This window comes from Rhincodon typus, chromosome 4, assembly GCF_021869965.1.
Source record: "Rhincodon typus isolate 14 chromosome 4, sRhiTyp1.1, whole genome shotgun sequence".
Classification (NCBI taxonomy): domain Eukaryota; kingdom Metazoa; phylum Chordata; class Chondrichthyes; order Orectolobiformes; family Rhincodontidae; genus Rhincodon; species Rhincodon typus.
In genome coordinates, this window is record NC_063335.1 from 7,287,354 (window position 1) to 7,307,378 (window position 20,025).

Here is a 20,025-nt window from a genome sequence, read left to right on the forward strand (position 1 = left end):
GACGTTTTGGGCCTAGACATTGACAATGGACTCATGGTCATCATTCGATGCTCAATTCCAGATTTTTAACAAATTCAAATTCCAACACCTGTGGCAGGATTCAAACCTAAATCCCCAGAATATTACCTGGGTCTCTGGTTTAACAGTCTAGCTGTAGTACTACTAGGCTATCACCTCCCCTAAACTTACTTGTTTTGTGCTCTGCTTCAAATACTGAAGCAAGGAATCCCATAGTTCATTATTAAATGATTTCTAATGGAAAAGTGAATACTAAGCACTTGCATTCATGAAATTGTATGGTCCATTAATGTGTCCCTACAGTATCACTTCAAAAGTTTTACATTAGATAGTCTTTGTGTACATGATTTTAGACTTATGTTCATAGCTGTATGTAGGCATTTGAGTCTCTATCTTTGAAGCACACCCCTCGACAACGATTCGTCTTTGGCTTTGTGATTGGGCAATGTTTCATCCCCAGTCCTATTGAAGATATCTACAATGTGACTGATGTCAGGTAAAAGTGTAAGCGCCAGGTTCAGGCTTTGACTCATCCGGGAATCTAAAAGAGCTTTCTTACCTCTCATTATAGTGACCACTCGACTGAACACCCTGGATCACATCACAAGATGCTCTTCTGGCATTCCCAACCCGAACAATATCATCAGTACCCCAGTAACAACAGCTACCTCCGGTAAGAATGTCCTCCTTAATATTTGTAATACCCGCCTTGTTCGACAGAGATACAGGAACTAAGTGCTTCACCCTGAACCGAACAATCCAATCACTAGAAGAACGCGAGCTAACTAACAAAAACAGAAATTGCTGGAGGAACTCAGCAAGTCTATCATTATCTATGGAAAGAAAACAATTAATGTTTCGGATCCAGTGACACTTCTTTGTTTTCTCTCCAAAGACGCTGCCAGACGTGCTGGATATCCTCCGACAATTTCTGTTTTTGTTTCTTTCAGATTTCCAGCATCTGCAGTTCTCTGTTTTATTTTAGCGGGCTAACAAAGCTTTATTTCAAGCGCTGGTTAACTTCACCAAAGCGGACTGTCGGTTCAGCCTTTTTCTCCGGAAATTACATATTTATTAGCATGTTATCTTAAATTTTCACACCCACTTTTCATTCCTCTAAAACAAGACCAAACTAGCTTTGAAACATTTATATTAACTTGCACGGTTTCACGTTATGGTTCTAACAAAGGTAGACAAACAGGAGACTGGAAGAACACAGCAGGACAGGCAGCATCCGGAGGAAAGGAGCAGTCAACGTTTCGGTATTACCCTTCCGCAGGATTGTTCCTTTCCTCCAGATGCTGCCTGGCCTGCTGTGTTCTTCCAGCCTCCTGTCTGTCTACCTTGGATTCCAGCATCTGCAGTTTTTTTTTTGGTCTCTAAAATGGTTCTAACAAAAACTTGGAGATGCTAGGAACAAAAATAAATTGCACGAGAATGTTGCAAACGCAGAGCAGCTCCTGTGGACAGATCAGATCCGTCATAACGGATCAGATGAAGGAATCTTGTCCGGAATAAAAATGCAATGGGTACAGACATTACATATTACTCTCAAATCAAATGTTGAGAGGGGTTAAATAAAATGATAAATCAATGGTTAACATAGAATTGAACACACTCCACTTCATCGCAACGTTTAGTAATCTCGACAAGTGCTTTTCAGTGATTATTGCATCTCTTTACAGCTCACAACACTTCTGCGACGGATTTACTGCCGGGCATAAAAATCACTTAAAATTTCAAAACTGAAACCTTTCCACATCTGCAAGCTATCTGCAAACTTTTAAAGTGTCTTTAAATTTTCACAATCGCAGTCGCAATTTTGAACAGCTAGGTCACTTTAAATGGATTTTGAACACCTATTGCTAGACGACATCGTTACGTAGTTAAAAAACGCTGTTCTTATACCTATTCAGACAATTGCTTTAGTAAGTGTACTGACTTTTCTCATTACTAGGTTAACAGTTTTATAGCAATTAAACATCTCGCTCGAATTACAGCCAGATCAGAATTTTGGGCGTTTTACATTTAATGCAATCTCCCAAACAACTTTTCATATAGCCAAATATGTATGTATATACATATAGATAGATGGGTAGATAATTATATAGTGTTGCACTGAAATAAATTCGAACCGAACTTCCTGTTTCTATGCTCGTGGTAATCCCGGAACCAAAGTATCCCGAATACATTTCAATTTCTATCAGATCTACAAAGTATCTATTTTTGGTATGACAGTTGCTCGCCTTGTATAAATTGTGAACAATTTCGAAATAAATTGCACACAGATTAACGTTAGAGAGAAAAATCCAGCTGCTCTGCTTTTCCAGTCCGCACAACCATTTAAACATATGGAAGTGTACGCAGGAATATAAAACAAGAATATGTCATTCAATCCCTTGAGCCTGTTCGCCATTTAAATAGGTTAAAGCTGATCTTTTGTAAGGCTTAAAATGTTACTTACAAAAAAAAAGTTTTGACATTTCCAGTTGAGCAAGGCCAGCTTTTTTTTGAGCGAGACTTCTTGATTTTCTTGTATTTAAATAGGCCTGCAACATGTCATTAGAGTTGATCATAAATATATTTATGATCTGTCTGGTCATCGGCTATTTACATAATTGAGACAAGTTAGTTGCGCAACGGAAAGAGGAATTTTCAGACAAATCCAGCCTCACTCACTCTTGTGAAAGAGTTGTGAAATTTCGCGATTTTTCTACTGACAATTAGTCGGGGATCCAGACGTGGACCACTCATCTGCCGATCAGTGCCAATAGGCGGCCCCTTTTTTTTTAAAACAAAATGCTACTAATCCTCAGGGGTAAAAGTGAAACTGTGAGCTGAGGGGTCAGAGTGCTATCGTGGCACTTCCCTCTCCCTTCGGCCGGGAGATAGCAGAAATCCTAGGCAGATGATTTTAAATGTTTGCTTTATTACTTGAATCCTTGCAAACCTGTTCCAACATTCAAACACTGCGCTTTTAAAACTTTTTCACTGTTGACGTCCCACACTCCCATTTAGCCAATATAGTCTTGGTCTCTGTTCAGTTCTCTCCACTACCTTTGTTTTTTTTCCCTAAATGCTCCCTGAACTACTTTTATTTTGATTTTTATTTTCAAACCTGATCTGATTGTGGTGGGGGAGAAACCTTGCTCAAACGGATAAGTTTTTAAAAAAATCTTTATAAAGTATTTCAGATAGTCATACGTTTCTAGTAAATAACACTGATCCGTTGAGATTGCGTGAGCTACCAAGGAGGTTTAGACATCAGCTGTAAATCAACATTGATTTATGTTTGAAAAGATGGTAACTCATGATTTTTAAGAGTTTGTGTTATGACGCATGGAATGGGGTTGGCATTACTGACATTTCTTCTTTTGTTAAGCAGGTCATTTGCAACTGCCAGCTTTTGAATTAGTATCACAGGCAAGAAAATAAACCCTAGATTCCCAGAAATTGATTGTAAAAGCCCATGGCCTTATCAATATTTCAGTTAGATAAGTTGACTGGAGAAGTTGGGTCTATTTTCTTTGGAGATGTAGATTGAGTGGAGATCGATAGAGGAGTTTGGACACGAGAGATGGAGAAATTGTTCCATTGGTGGAAGGATTCAAAATGAGAACCACAGATTGAAGATAACCGGGAAAAGAAAAAAAAGGAGACATGGGAAGAAAGCTTTTTCACCAAGCGAATGGTTAAGACTTGAAATGTAAAGCTCAATATGTGGTAGAAGTGGATCCAACCGAGGCATTGGATTAATATATATATAAAACTGAAAAGGAAGTACATGCAGGGTTACTGAGAAAAGGTGGGAGATTGACACCAGGTGAATTGCCTGCAGAAATGAGAGGCCAAATGGGCTTCCTTCTGCGCTTTGACAGCTCAGTGACTCGAAAATCCACAGTAGGTGGATCAGCGCGTTTCTGCTGGAATCAACCCTCAAACATCAACCTTCTCAACTGCAAAGTGCGAATGTTGGAAATCTGTCATTAAAATATTGATTGCCAGGAATACCCAATCGGTCATGCAACATCTGCGAGGGGGTGGGAAATAGAGTCCAGCAGGAGCTTTTCACCTTTTTCGTTCAGATGATGACTGACCGACCACATTCTCGGCTTTATTTCTGTTGTGAGCCAACGCCATCGCTGGAGAGAGTGCTCTTAAACGGTTTGTTTATTCACACCTGAAAAAATTAGCCCAACCGAATCCCGATCACGCTCCGCCTCTTGCCTGCAGCACCATTTTCAACGGACTGGCCACTCTCATCTCTGCACTGCGCGTCAATCAACGGAGCAACCGTTGCAGAATCCTGCGGGCGCTATTGGACAGCTGCCGGAGGTGTGGGCGGATATCCTTGCTCTGATTCATCTATTGGAGCTGTCAATCAGACAAGGTCCGCGCGCCGCACTCACGTCCATGCCCCGTCAATGCCGTGCGCGCGCGCCGTTGGATCGAGGGCTCGTGACGTTGTGCGCGCGTTGACTCGGTTGGTTCGTTGGAGGTGAGTGGCCATGTTTGTGCCGGAATTGGTGAGAGAACGAAGCGGAGGAGGTAGCCTCAGGATTAGTGCTTAGCCGGGCTGTGCGTGAGTTCCTGGCGGAGTGAAAGCGTGCTGTTCCCCCTAACATCTGCCGGCGTTACCTTCTGACGAAGAGGAGCAAGAGACGGCAACTGTATCTGGATCTGAAGTGTTGCCATGGTCGTGTGAGCAGGGCCCTGCTCTGGGAGAGCACGAGAGCGAGGACAGGCCGCCTCCTAGCAACCGGGACTACGAGGCGGGGGGAGGGGAGAGCGTGCGCGCCGTCGCCGTCTGCAAGCGCCCACTCACTCCCCTTACCCCCCAGAGCGTAAACGCCTGGGCCAGTCCGGCCTTTGCCACCTACATTGACCATGGCCTGGGTACTGAAGATGGATGAAGCCATTGAGTCCGGGCTCGTGCACGATTTCGACTCCAGTTTATCTGGAATCGGCCAAGAGCTCGGATCTGGTGCTTATAGCATGAGGTAAGAGGCAAAGGGCCCAAAGATTTGGGACGGCGGCAGGGGTCGGGTTGCGTGCAGATTGGATATTTATCCTAGTTCTCGATGCCTTTTGTTTCACAGTAGTAATAAGATGTATGGGTGACATCGGTAGCTTTAAAGTCGCCTTTGCCACAGACTGTGCTCCGCTGTTTAGAAACGAAGAGGATGCACATGTTTGGATGTTCATGATATGTTGCTTTCCTTGGATTGCTGATTATTTCATGGGCCTTTTTCATTGTTTTCATGTTGGTACTTTCCCGGAAGTCAGGTTTCATCTGTATGTTTGCACATTGTATAGTTTGTTGACTGGTTGAAAGAAGTTGAAAGGTAATGAATTGGACTGTAATGTTTTAAAAATTCAAATTGCCATCATTGTCCTTCCTGGAAAAAAAGTGATTTTTAAAAAATCTACAAGAAATCAACAGCTCAACCTCTATCAGTAACTACTTAACGAAAAAGCGTTATCGTTGTTAAGAATTGAAATTGACTTTAACATTTCCAGCTTTTCTAGTTTGCCTTTGTCAGTTTCTCAGGTGTCCCTAATCCTTCATCTTAACAAGGCAAAGCTCTAAATTCGGTTGTTGTGTGGTATGGCCTCAAGGATTTCAGCCAATGAAATTTTAATGTCTAATTATTCTACTGCAGTTTATGGATTTTGCTGTTCTCTACATCTGTTGAGAGCATTTTGAGCTGCATAAGCAAAGTAAAAGATGTTGTGGATGATAGCTGTAGAAACGATTTGGACATGGAATTAAGAACATCCCACCAACAAAATAATTTCCATTCTGTCATGCTTTTGTGTAGAATAATATCCCAAGGCATTTCAAATGCTCAATAAAGGTACTGTCACAGTGTAGCATAATTGCTTTGAGCACAATGAGTTGGAGCCAGTACTTAAATGTGATGGCAGCACAGGTTTCAGGGTCTTCACAGTAGCAGTATGTCTGTTTTCTGAGTAGTGGTGTCGAGGTATTTTTAAAGAATTTAATTTTCTGGAGCATGTAAAGGCCAAGGTTGAGGAAATGGTTGAAAGATCATTTTACTGACATTTTATGAAATTGTCTTTTCTCATTATTAAAAAAGGGTGCAAATTAAGAGATATAGTGGCTATTGGTGTTCCAGTTACTGAGTTCATGTTGTTATGTCAGAGCCCTTTATTTTGTGGATAGATAGTTGCCAAGGTGGTGGTATGTTTTGCAACAATGAATTTCAGATAATGATTTTAGGAGTTTGGCACTGAAATGGAACTTCTGATTCGGCTATAGTGATGTAGCAATTTTATGAAGCATTATTTCCATGAAATAAGTGTTTTGAAGGGTTGTTTGTGAAATTATCTGGGTTGTTAAATGATTCCCACTTAAATATTGGGGGACATATTAGTGTTTTTGGTCCTTGCCACTGACTGTGTTCCTTTTTCGGTCAACTCCGGCTAAACCTGCCTGTTTTAACCTCAGTCTTATTTAATCTAAAAGGGAGTTTCAACCACACATCTGCACCATCACGAAGTTTGCCTCTCCCTACATAGCATGACATTAAACTTGCCTGAGATGGTCTACTAATATCTTCATGATGTCTGTATTGTTTCTAGTCTTGATTATTCAAATGTGTCCCCAGTTGGTCTTTCATGTTCTATCCTTCATGCATTCTGCTCATATCCTAAGTCTGTCCAAGATTGCTTGGACCTCCCCTGTGTTCACTAATCTACATCAAATTCTGATTGAATAAAACCTCAATTTGCAAATTGTTCAATTTTGTTTTCGTGTTGCTACCAGTTTTGTTCCTTCATATCATCGGTCCCCTTCAGACCATAAGACAAAGAAGCAGAAGCAGGTCATTCAACCATTGAGTCCCTTGATTATATTTAATGACCCAGCTTCGACAGCCCTCTGTGATAAAGAATCCCTCAGATTCAGTGTCCCGAGAGAGAAGAAATACCTCAGCTCTGACTCAGAAGGGTGACCCTTTTATTCTGAGATTATGCCATCTGGTACTAGATTCTCCCACAAAAGGGAAATAACCTTTCTACATCTCACCTGTCAAGTCCCCTGTGAAACTTGTATATTCCAATAAGGTCATGTCTCTGTTCATTTAAATTCCAGTAATACAGTCCCATCCTACTTGACCTCCCCTCATAATACAGTCCCTCCATAGCGAACATTCTGTGGACTCTGTCCAATACCAATATACAATCCCCTTTTGGGGGGGGATCAAAACTGTTCAGTATTTAGCTGTACTGTGTATTGTATAGTTTGAGCAAGACCTCCTTATTTTTATACCCTTTGAAGTAAAGGTTAACATTCCATTTGCTTTCCCTACCACCTGCTGAACTTGTATGCTAGCTTTGAGTTTAATGAACAGAAGTGAGCAAATCCCTATATGCTGTAAGTTTCTACTGTCTTTATTCATTTGAAATAATACTCCACTCCTCTACTCTTCAACTTTCCAGGATCTTTGGATTCTTTTTGATCATTCATGAATAATTCCACCATTGGCTCTTCAGCTGCTCAGACCCTAACCCTTCTAAGTCCTTCCATGTATCTCAAAATCACTGTGTCATTGCAGCAATGGAGGCCATGTGGTCCACTTTGTGGTCACCAGCTCTCGGAACGAGCATTTTGGTTTTGACATAGCTTTGTATCAGAGCTCTGAAGAGCCAGATTTGTCAAATATTACAGTATTTTGCTTTTGCCAGAGGAAATTGGGTTTGATATACTCTTAGATTGTGAAGGCCATGATTGCATCATATTTCTATTAGTTTTAAGATAGTTATCGAAAAGATAGACCTGATCTAAAAGTTAGTGTTCTAAATTGTAGGATGGCAATTTTGACAGTATTAGGCAAGAACTTTCAAAAGTTGATTTGGGGCAGATATTCGTAGGTGAAGCGATGGCTGGCTGGAAAGTGGGAGGCCTTCAAGGATTAGATAACGATAGTCCCTAGACAGTATGTTCCTGTTAGGGTTAAGCACGTGGCTGTTAGGTGTGGGAATGCTGGATGAATAGAGCAATTGAGGGTGTTGTTAAGGAAAAAAAGGAAGCTTATGTTAGGTATAGACGGCAGGGAACGAGTGAATCCCTAGAAGAGTGTAAGAGCAGTAGGACTACACTCGAGGGAAATCAGGAGGACAAAAAGGAGACAATGAGATAGCTTTGGCACACGGGTTTAAGGAGAATCCAAAGGGATTCTACAAATACATTAAGGACAAAAGAGTAACTAGGGAGAGAATAGGACCGCTTAACGATCAGCAAGGCTGATTATGTGTAGAACCTCCAGAGATGGATGAGATATTAAACAAATGTTTTGCATCAGTGTTTACTTTAGAAAGGGATATGAAAACCAGAGAACTTGGAGAAATAAATAGCAACATCTTAAAGTGTCCATGTTGGTGGAGGAGGTGCTGGACGTTTTAAAATGCATAAAGGTGGATAAATCCTCAGGACTTGATCAGGTTACCCTAGAACTTTGTGGGAAGCTAGGGAAGTGGTTGCTAGGTCCCTTGCTGAGATATTTGTATTGATAACCACGAGTGAGGTGCTGGCAGCCTGGAGCTTGGCTGCCATTATTTAAGATAGGTGGTAAGGAAAAGCTAGGGAACTATAAACCAGTGAACCTGACATCAGTGGGTAAGTTGTTGGAGAGCATTCTGTGGGACAGGGTTTGCATGTATTTGGAAAAGCAAGGACTGATTAGGGGTAACCAAGATAGCTTTGTGTGTGGGAAATCATGTCTCACTAACTTGATTGAGTTTTTTGAAGAAGTGACGAAGAAGATTGATGAAGGCAGAGTGGTGGACGTTGTCTATATGAACGTTAGGGTGTTTGACAAGATTCTGCATGATAGACTGATTATCAAGGTTGAATCATGTGGAATACAGAGTGAGCTAACTATTTAGATACAAAATTGGTTTGAAGATAGGAGACAGAGGGCGGTGGTGGTGGAGGGTTGCATTTTGGACTGGAGGCCTGTGAACAGTGGTATGCCACAAGGATCAGTGATGGGTCCATTAAAATCATTTATATAAATGACAAAACATAATGTGAATATAGTAGGTATGGTTAATAAGTTTGCAGGTGACAACAAAATAGGTAGTGTAATGGACAGCGAAGTAGGTTATCTCAGAGTACAACAGGACCTTGATCAAATGGACCAAGTGGCAGATGGAATTTAATCTAGCTAAATATGAGGTGCTGCATTTTGGTAGGCAAACCAGGACAGGGCTTGTATGCTTAATGGTAAGGTCCTGGGGAGTGTTGCCGAACAAAGACACGTTAAATGCTGGCTCATAGTTCCTTGAAAGTGGAGTCGCAGGTAGACCAGAGTAGTGAAGAATGCGTTTGGTGTGCTTGCCTTTATTGGTCAGTGTATTGAGTACAGGAGTTGGGATATCATGTTGGCTGTACAGGACTTTGGTTTGGCCACTTTTGGAAAACTGCATTCACTTCTGGTCTCCCTGCTGTAGGAAAGATGTTGTGAAACTTGAGAGGGTGCAGGAAAGATTTTCAAGGATGTTGCCAGGGTTGGAGGGTTTGAGCTACAGCAGGAGGCTGAATAGGCTGAGGCTATTTTCCCTGGAGCATCGGAGGCTGAGGGGTGACCTTATCAAAGTTTATAAAGTTGGATGGGGTGAATAGCCAAGGTCTTTTCTCTGGGGTAGGAGAGTCCAAAACTAGAGGACATAGCTATAGTTCAAAGAATTAAGGGACAAATTTCGCGTGGGTAGTGCGTGTATGAACTGAGCTGCCAAAGTAGGTGGTGGATGCTGGTACAATTTACAACATTTAAAAGGCATCTGGATGGGCATATGAATAGGAAGGGTTTAGAGGGATATGGGCCAAATGCTGGCAAATGGGACTAGATTAATTTAGGATATCTGGTCGGCATGGATGAGTTTGACCGAAGGGTCTGTTTCCACGCTGTACATCTGTGACTATCTGATTTGGATTTATCAGAAATGTATTCGTGAAAATTAAGTTAAATAAAATTTAGAGCAAAGTTTTTTTTAGTTTTGAATTAGAGAATGAACCACCAAGTAGGATCCACTTTTATCACTTTGAAGTTGGAATCAATGCAGTACATTTAAAGAAGAACATCCAGCATGTGAATGCTGAAATTGTTAATGCTAAATTTTGGCTTTACAGTGTCTCTTTGGAGAACTATTAAAGTTTATTGAGGTGGGTACTGTACGGTAGCTGAGTTCACACTTGTGTAGCCTTATTTCCTTGAGTTTCAGAATATTTTACCCTCCTCCAATCGCTGTGGCAAAGCAGTCCATGTCTGAACGTTTCTCTCTCAATATATTTCTCATATCCTCTGTTCTTATTGGAAATGGTAATTATAAATTAAAGTTTCCTTGTCATGATAGACTACGTTGACTTACTGTCAAAACCCATTATACTTTCGAAACCAGAATGACATCTCCACTTAGATATTTACTCTCTAGTGAAAATGATTCTTGAATACACCTCGATTAACCCCTTGACTATATTTCAATGTATCTAGCATTATGTTGGTGAAACAACCTTTAATGTTCTTTATGGCTTTAGAGTCCTTATTATAAGGGCATTCAAAACTGCACTTTTAACAGTACTTTTAACCATCTTGCACAAATTTGGACACTATTCATTTTGGTCTTGTATTCAATATACATTTTGTTTAAAACCCAATGTAGCTTAACCATTTTGGAGGTTTCAAATTTTGTACTTCAAAATATTACAGACAGAAGGAAAATGTTGAGGTAACGTTCCCCTTTTTCTTCTCCCCTCTTGGTTGTCTGCAACAAGCTTTCTGTTTTAACTCCTCTTTGAGTATTTCAACTTTTAATAATGGACTTGAGTCAGGCTGCCAGATATGTTAAATCGGAAGGAAAGTTGAATGCAACCAACACTCTAAAGTATGATCATGACAAAAAAAACTTACTTCTTTGCACAGTGTATGTGTGCCAACCGCTGGACACTAGAGAACAAAGCATGTAACTGGATTATTAACACAATTACCTAGAAGGAAATCAAAGGATAAAGTTGTCCTTTTAAGATGCACACATTCCATGTCTGAATTGATTCTTGTTGAAAATTTTCTAAGTTATGACAACTCTTCTATGGAGGTGAGTTGTCGCAACTAAGAACAGGTTGCTGTGTTGCTTGTTCTTCTGTTCTGCCTCCTGGTTCGAGGAATGGTCTCATTAGCCTTCATTGCTTCCAAACTCCTTTCTTGGCTGGTTATTGAGTGATGTGAAGTAATCAGATCAATGCTCCTATTATTCACAAATTCTCTAAAGTTAGAAGCCATTATAGTGTAATGGAAAATGAATAGATGTTAACACCTGCTTTTGGTAAACTGATTTCTCTGCAGGGGAGAGCGGGATTTGGGGGTCGGGTAGGAGATGCTTTTGATTCCTGTATTTCAATAAATACCCAGAATGCTTTTTTAAAAAAGAAGTAACCTTACAATTTTTGTTTTACATTTGTGAATGCCTATTCAAAGAAGGGGATTCCACCCACTGTCAGAAACAGAAACTGAGATTGGTGGAGAAACTTGGCAGGTCTGGTAGCATCTGTGGAGAGAAGGCAGTTAAAGTTTTGGATTCAGTGACCCTCTTCAGAGAGAGAGAGGAGGAATATGTAGTAGGTCGAGATGGAGAGAGAGCGAGCGAGAGAGAGAGGACAGCAGTTAGGCAGACAAAAGGATGGATAATAGTGATAGCTTATCTTACTCCTTTTGTCTTTGGAGTTTCACTTGTGGGATGTGGACATTGCTGGTTAGTTGCTCTTGAGAAAGTGTTGGTGAGCTTCCTTCTTGAAATACAGTCTACATACTGTAGTTTGACCTACAATGCCCTTAGGGAGGGAATTCCAGGATTTTGATCCAACAACAGTGAGGGAACGATGATATATTTCCAAGTCAGATTGGTAAGTGGCTTGGAGGGTCACGTTAAGGTGGTGGTGTTCCTACGTATCTGGTGTCCTTATCAGGGAACGCCGATGATTTGGACCATAGGCTACTATTTTCACCTGCCAATGTGATGAGAGGGCCGGGGTGTGGGGGTGGGGAAAGGATATGTAAGAAGGTTTTCACACCCTAAAATTTATTGAACTCCATATGGTGTCCTGAAGGCTGGAGCCTGCAACTGGCCTGAGACAAAAATGATACGCAACGACCATGGTGGGATGGTGAAGTCACAGGCCATCAGAAGCTCAGGGTCACTTTTGCGGACCGAACGTAGGTGTTCTGCAAAGCAGTTGGCCTGACTGTGTTTCGTCTCCCCAGTCATACCCATGGCCACACCTTTGATGTGAAGAAAGTGAGAAGAGTTAAAGGTGAAGTTGCTCAGTGAGGGTGAGCTTGGTCAGGTGGTGGAGGGTGGTGGTAGATGGGGACAGTTCAGTCCTTTATTGACCCATTATTGGTTACTTCTGCAAAGTTCTTAAAATGTATGCTGAGACTGGAGTTAATTGTTTGTCTCTCAGAATCACTAAATTCACCTGAGCTTTTCACATTGTCTGATTTTTAAAGTCAATTTTTAAAGTGTCCATATTGGATAGAGACAGTCTTGAATGTTAGAACCATGGTATTTTTACTGGGCATAACATAGGGAATGATATTTTTGGAACTTGAATTAGTTTCAGTTGCACCTGTCAGCATCTATTCTTTTAGTGCATACTCCCATTCCTTGTATGTCTTTATCAGATGTTTGCTTCATATTCATATTTGGGTTAAATTTCATAGGTTTCTATTTGCCCTTCCACTCATCTATTTTCCAAACCTAAAACCCTTGTTATGTATGCACATTTTGAGATTGTGTTCCCTTGTGTCAAGATCAAGTCGTCTTTTGCATCCTGAAGGTAAAGCAAGCCTTAACCAGTAGAGTACACTGGGTACACCGCAATTCTTTTGAGCTCAAGCAGCAGCCATTATTCTAAATCTTTGCTTGTTATCTATCAACCAATTTCAGTTTTTGCTGTTGGATTTCTCTTTTTTTTCCAATTATATGCCTGAAATATCATAACATGTGTTTTCTTTTACAAATGCCTTGTTTCTGAGCATATTGTTTCTTGACATGGAGTCATAATACTTCATATATTTAAATACTAACATTGATTGTAAACCTGAATCTGAAATTTAAATATTGAAGCTTTTTTTTTTTGCATGGTCCAAATTCCCACTAATTTTTATTCAGAGCAAGCTTTGACTTCACAAGCACAGGTAGCCTGCAGTTGAGATAGGCAATGATCAACGCGCAATACAATGAGCCCATTTCTATATAAGTACGTTTGTTTTCTGAAGTTGGCACTTTTTCACCTTGACTCCTTGTGCATATTATCCAATTATAATTGGTCAGCTGTTTCTATAGCTCTGGTTGGCTATCAAATACACAAAATTGAGTATTGCATCTCTTGACGTATGTAACCTCCTTTTTTATTTCTTTATTCTGGCTACCCCAGCAATTTTGTATTTGGTAGGGTTTTCTTTGCAACCACTCCCATAGTGGATATTGGATCTGCGCTTCTTGGGATTTCAATTCAAAACTTTAACTAGAAAAATTAAATAGAATTAAAGTAAACCATACCATTTTTCACAGCACATTGTCATGTTCTTAATCAGCTGATATTGTCAGCTGGGGTGCAGGATGGTGGAAAAATAAGCTTAAAAAAAAACATAAAACAGTTTCTATAACTAGTAGCAACCTGCATTTCTTCTTTGTAACTAGTTTAAGTTCTTCAGTTTCAGTTATACTCTGGTTCAGCTTTGGGCAAGATGTACAGTTTCAGGGAAAGATTGCTAAGAACAAAGACTGAAGATGCTGGAAATCTGGAACAAACACAATGTTGGAGAAAAAAACAACAGTCTGGTAGCATTTGTGGCAAAACAAACTGGGTTAACATTTTGAGTTAATGACAGTTTTTCTTAACTGTTAAGATTAATATCATTTACTGTATCTGGATACAGAGAAGGGATGCAGCAAGTCTCTAGTGTTGATAATATAAACACTTAGTAGATCTGCCAACATCAGAGGAGAGAGAAGGAGTTGATGGGTCAGAATGGAGACCTTTCATCAGAACAATGAGCTGTGATAGTTTATTGACTTGCAATGTATTTTTTTTGCTGTTTTCTTTCTACAGATACTACCAAACCTGGTGGTCATTTTGTTCTGAGTTCAGATTTCCAGCATTTTACTTTCCATTTGCATTTTCCTTTGGGACTTTATTGGTATTGATATTGCTAATTGCAACCAGTGGGGTCTAACTTCCTGCATTTACTGAAATCAGAAGCATAATCCAAGAGGATGTTCCTGGATCTGCATGAAGTTGGTTTGCCAAATGTTGGTTTCTTTACGTATAATCTATAATTCCATAGGAAAGGTTTTGGAGGGTTATGGGCCAGGAGCAGGCTGGTGGAACTAGTTTACTTGGGAAATTTGTTCAGCTTGCACTGAAAGGTCTGTTTCCTTGCTATATGACTCCACATGTCCGGTTGTTGCATCCCAGCAATGTTTTATAAACAGGCTCTTCAACACTTAACAATATTGTCACAAAGTGTCCAGTCTGAGATTGTATTCGTTTCTATTTTCATGGCCTTATCTTATTTTCCCCCTTTTTTTTTTCTGTTGAATGTGCTCGTCAAAAGAGAAGCTATGATTGCTTCTCTTTCTGGTCATGTTGCATCTACCCAGGAACAGTGTACCCAATTTGTGAGGGTCAATTAACCAAGTTTACCTCTACCTCCTTTTGTAGGATGTTGCTATACGAGTCGTTTACAAAGCAACTTAAGTCAGGCCTAATGTGTTTAGTTTGAAGAACACTTGGACCATTTGGTCTAACTCTTGGTACTAATGATAGTGATGCAGAAAGTTTGTCTGTGCACTAACCATTACATTCTGCTGAAATTAAATGAGGAACAAGTGACCTTGTTCACATTAGGGTAAAGTAAATATCAAATCCAGAAGTTACAATGCTGCTTTAGATATACAAAGTCTTATTTGTTAAACAATGAAAAAGATTCCATTCTTGAATGTGCTTCATGATTCTAAATTTTAGAGAGAACGTAAAATGTTAATGTACTGTGTTTAAAAACTGTTGTGAACTTTGTTGTGCATTAAGTTTAAGTTGTATTTTCTAATATTTTGAGACAAAAACTGAAGCGTAGTTAGAAATTACATTATTAATTCTGTTGAGTAGAAAGTTTGTTTTAATACTGCTTTGCAGAAGAAAAATGTTGCTGACTTTATTTTGCAGTGATGTCTTGGCACTACCCATCTTCAAGCAAGAAGATTCAAACCTCCCTCCAGAGAATGAAACAAAGCATCCACCATTCCAGTATGTGCTGTATGCAGCCACATCTCCTGCTGTTAAACTACATGATGAAACTCTCACCTACTTGAACCAAGGTATGCTTAATGAAGATATTAATTCCATGTTCGCCTTCGTGCTTCCTAGCTCACTCAGTGCTTGGGAACATTCTTGCTGTACCTTCTCTAATGAATATATGCCCCTTTTTTAATATTAAACTTATTATAATGCAGACCACATGCATCCTTCTTTCTTTTGTTCGGCTGTGCCTCCAATGACTTATCTTGTCACCTGAGGCAGTATTCCTTCCTGACTCCATTATTACTAAAATTTTGATCACCTAACTTCCCTGTTTTCTGCAGTGGCTTATTTGTAAATGGGTTTGTCTCCTTACTCAGTCAGGGTAATAAATGGTGTGGAACTTTGATGGATAAATGATGTTGTGCTCAACCGTGTTTTAACTGACTGGCAGAGTCAGCTTCACTTACACTCCTTCAAGCTTTCTAAATGTTTGACATGCTTCTGAGAATTTAAGAAAATGGATTAGTTTAAAAGAGATAACATAACATAAAATGTATACATAAAGTTTTTGATTTAATTTCAGCTCTATTTTAGGTAAAAGGGCATGCATCATCTGTGGAGAGGGAAATTTAAGGTTAATGAACTTCCTTCAGAGCAGAATATTTCAGCATTTCTTTTTTTTTTTCAGATTTCATAAAATCACAGCACAGAATGAGGGCACTTGGCCCATTGTGCTTATCTGGCTCTGTTCTACTGCTATTCCATTGTTTTCATTAATCTGCTGGACCCCACTTTCAGGGCTGTGCATTCCAGATGATGAGTTAATATGTAAAATAAATTCTTCTCAAAGCAGATTTTATTGATTTGCAATTTTGTTTTTCTGTTCCTGGTAATGGACATTGCTTTATAGTTTAAGCCACTTTTAATTATATCCTACTTTTAATTAAATGTTCCTTTATTCAAAGAATGCAAAGTTAGAAAGTTTTGAATGGCCTCTGACCTGTGAAATCCACTGTTTAATTCAATTTTAACCCCCTTGCCCTGACCACCACCACCAAGCAGCTATTCTCTTAGACCTCATCCATATGAGGTCTGAATCCATTATTGGCACTAAGGGTGTTAAATCTTTTTTTTAACCTATTTTTCCTTTAGAGATTATTACGGACCTGTAGAGCACTTGGGACTTGAACCCAGGCCTCTGGTCCAGGGCCAAAGACACTACCACTGCACCACAAGGGTACCATTAAGGATGTTATAATATTCAGGTTGCTCATTGACTTAAATTTTGAGTCACATTGTTGTGAGATAATATTGTTGCCAATGAACCAACAAATTAACGAGGACATTCAGGGTTGAGAATGTACTGAATTGATGGAATTACAGCAACGTTAACCAAATCCGTGTGATTCTTGACATATGATTGTCAGATGTTTTGATAGAACTTAGCTTAATTTTAAGGAATATGCTCTGGTAGAAAGTACGCGTTAAGCGTTTGGAGTTACATATTTATTGAACCTTCACCGTGCATAAGTTTTTTTTTAATTGTATATTTCAAAGCAGTTTTGATTTATGCCATTTTAGTGCTCCTGTAGATTCTACTGTACTATTCAATTAATGTTTTAATTTATGCTGGGGAATTATTTCCAACTAATAAATGGATTCAAATTTTTAAAAATTTCAGTGGCCATTGTTTTGCACTTGACCTCTGAACTAGTTTATTAGACTTAAATCATTTGATAGTTTGTTTGAACTGAGACTTTAATGCCTAAAAGTAACTTCTGAATTTCAACAGGTCAGTCTTATGAAGTCCGAATGCTAGATAACCGAAAATTAGGAGATTTACCAGAAATAAGTGGAAAAATGGTTAAGGTGCGTTATCTTTTTTTTTTCATTAAATTTCAAGTTTTAGCACAAATAAAACACTAAAGCATTGATGTGTACTAAATTGTAATGGTCTGAATGTTTGTTTTTCCTTGTATAGTGTGAATCTAACCAATACGTGAGAGGTTTTTGCTGAGCGGTTATTCTCCACTAAAACAAGAAAGTTGCTAGCTTTTAAATTGTAAAAACGTTGATATTCTGTGAACTGTTCTGTTTGCCGCAGTTGGTGTATTTCATAACTTTCAGGTTTAGTGGATTTTCCTTCTCTAAAGGGAAAATTTATGTGGGATCATAAAGATCAAGAATTCAAGTGTGCTAAAAGAGCTAGGTAAATACATTTGAAAATGTTAGAGCTGTGTATGGTGCATTATATGTATATCAAGATTAGTTTATGTAATAAGCTGTATGTCCCCACAGAAGCATTGTTAGCAAACATTGCTAGATAATTTGGCGTAGGAACCCTAACTGCTTGCCCCCATCTCCCTCCTATGCTATTATTCTCATTGGAATCTTTAATACAAGAAGTTAACGTGGTGAAGAATAAAGATTGAATTTGGGACAAATTAAGCAGTGGATGAAGAAAGTACATTTAGCGTCACCATAATACATTTATTTTGGTACAGCCAAGTTTGGCAGAAGTTCCATGATTCACTGTCTCTTTACAGAGAAGATAATTGTGACCTCTACCTTTTCAATACTAGAGTATAGTGCGAGTTGTATTCCATGATCGTAGACTACAATACACTGAGCATCAGCAACTGGAAGGTTGGAAATGGAACCGGCCAGGAGATAGACTCCTTGATTTAGGTAGGTTTTCTGCAATAGACTGGCCTTGCTTTTATTGCTTTTTTTTCCCCCCCTTCCTTCTCAAAGTTATAGTATGTTGTATGTTATATATGTACATGTTACAGCATGTACAGAGCAAAATAAAACTTAGTTTCAGGCATAAATTGACATGCTATAATGGCAGCAATGGAGACCTACCTGCTTGAAAGAAAGGGAGAGTTGCGAAGTCAACATATTGAGGTAAAAGTTAGTCAGGAAACGTAGGGGAGAAGGAAATTAAGGCTCTTTGGCTGCGTTGTTCAAAGAAAGTTGCAAAACTGGAAAGGAATGTGCTTGAAGACTCTGCCTTTGGATTCATTTGGCTAGAGTTCAGGAATGCCAGAGGAACTGTTCTACTGCAGGTACGTTATACACCTCCAAGTAGTGGAAAAGAGAGCATGGGGAGAACAAATTAGCACACTGGAAAGATGTCCCCATTGCAGTGTTCTTACTTAAGGATATCTGTAATCATAGACTAGACTGGGATTAGTAACAATGTAAATGACAGGGATGAGGGATTCATAATTTGTATACAAGAGAAGTGGAATGACTTTTCCAAACCTACAAGAAGATAAACAATTCTGGATCTAACTCTGGGAAATGAAGTAAGGCATGTTGAGCATCACTTGGTGTGACAGTAATTTGAGAAACAAGCCACATCAAGTTTACTGGGTTTTTTTATGGAAAAGGATGAGGTATACTGAGAGCTACTTAATTAGAGAAGGACTAGCATCAGTTAGTTCAAAATGGTTTTGGCTTGGATTATTTAATTGGCTGTGGAGCAGACACAGTCCTATGACTCAAAGGATGTGCTACCCTGGTTGAATAAAGGCCTAAATGTAAAAGTGAGAAAGGGACCCATGATAAACATAAGATTCCATTTATAGAGTAGAGAAATAAGTTGAATGTGGATATTACAAAGATTGACCATTAATCTACACTCAAAGTAATATGGACCCCAAGAGTCTTCAGTAATCATGCAAATAGTCAAAATGTAGTCCGAGAAAGGATAAGGCTGATTAGAGACTGTAAAGTTCATCGTGTCAAAATGGAAGGTATAACAGAGGGTACTAAATAAGCATTTTTTTCATTTGTAGTAAGATGCTGCCACCAGTGTAACAGTAAAGGAGAAAGCAATTATAGTAGATAGGATTAAAAAGTGTGTACTTAATTGGTGGCAGTCCTCAATCATAAATAAGGGTGGGAATAGTGGAAGCTCTAATCATTTAATCCTCCTTTGATGTAAATCTCAGGTATAAATTCAGTAATTGTGGCTAGTTAATACTGTGTCAGAGCTGTGGAAACATTTTATGACAATTGTCAGAAGAAATTTGGTCAAATATGGGCTAATAAAAGTCGGTACAAATTTGTTAAAGACACAATTTGACTAACTTGAGTTCTCCAAAGTAATGGAGAGAATTGGTTAGCCTAGTGCAATTGATGTTCTAAATATTGGATTGTTAAAAGGCTTTGGCAAGATACAATGTGACAGTCTTATGATTAAAGGGACAGTGACAGCAGACGAAATGACTTGAGTTAATGAGTCAAAAAACAGTGAATAGTGCTTGGTTGTTTTTCAGACTGGTTCGAAGAGTACAATGGTGTTCCTTAGGAGTTGATATTGGGGCCACTGATCTTTTTGAAATATTCATGACATGGACTTGGTATGTAGGGAATATTTTCTAAATTTGCAGTATTGGTTCCTTCAAAATTTCTTACCTCAAAAAATCAACGTAAAAGTTATACTCTACAGAGTGCAGTACTCTGCATTCATAGGCAAAATAATTTGCACAATAACGTAAATTATTAACTACGGTGTATTAAATACAAATGAAAGAATTATACTCCAGAATAGTAGGACCTGCAGATGCTGGAGAATCTGAGATAATAAGGTGTAGAGCTGGATGAACACAGCAGGCCAAGCAGCATCATAGGAGCAGGAAGGCTGACGTTTCGGGCCTAGACCCTTCATCAGAAAT

General features: G+C 39.2%; 1 protein-coding gene across 10 annotated transcripts in view; it reads left to right on the forward strand.

Moving 5' to 3' along the window:
• Window positions 1-3,183: 3,183 nt before the first annotated feature.
• The window catches only part of LOC109929990 (upstream-binding protein 1-like), a 63,376-nt gene continuing 46,534 nt past the window's right edge, over window positions 3,184-20,025 (forward strand). For all 10 annotated transcript variants that reach the window (XR_007261842.1, XR_007261846.1, XR_007261845.1 and 7 more), the window contains exons 1-4: window positions 3,184-5,018; window positions 15,266-15,417; window positions 17,133-17,209; window positions 17,923-18,028. Coding sequence is in view for 5 of the 10 variants with exons in the window: in XM_020529540.2 (XP_020385129.1) it covers window positions 4,906-5,018; window positions 15,266-15,417; window positions 17,133-17,209; window positions 17,923-18,028 (448 nt within the window). In the remaining 5 variants the exon portion in view is untranslated. The remainder of the gene's footprint in view (window positions 5,019-15,265; window positions 15,418-17,132; window positions 17,210-17,922; window positions 18,029-20,025) is intronic.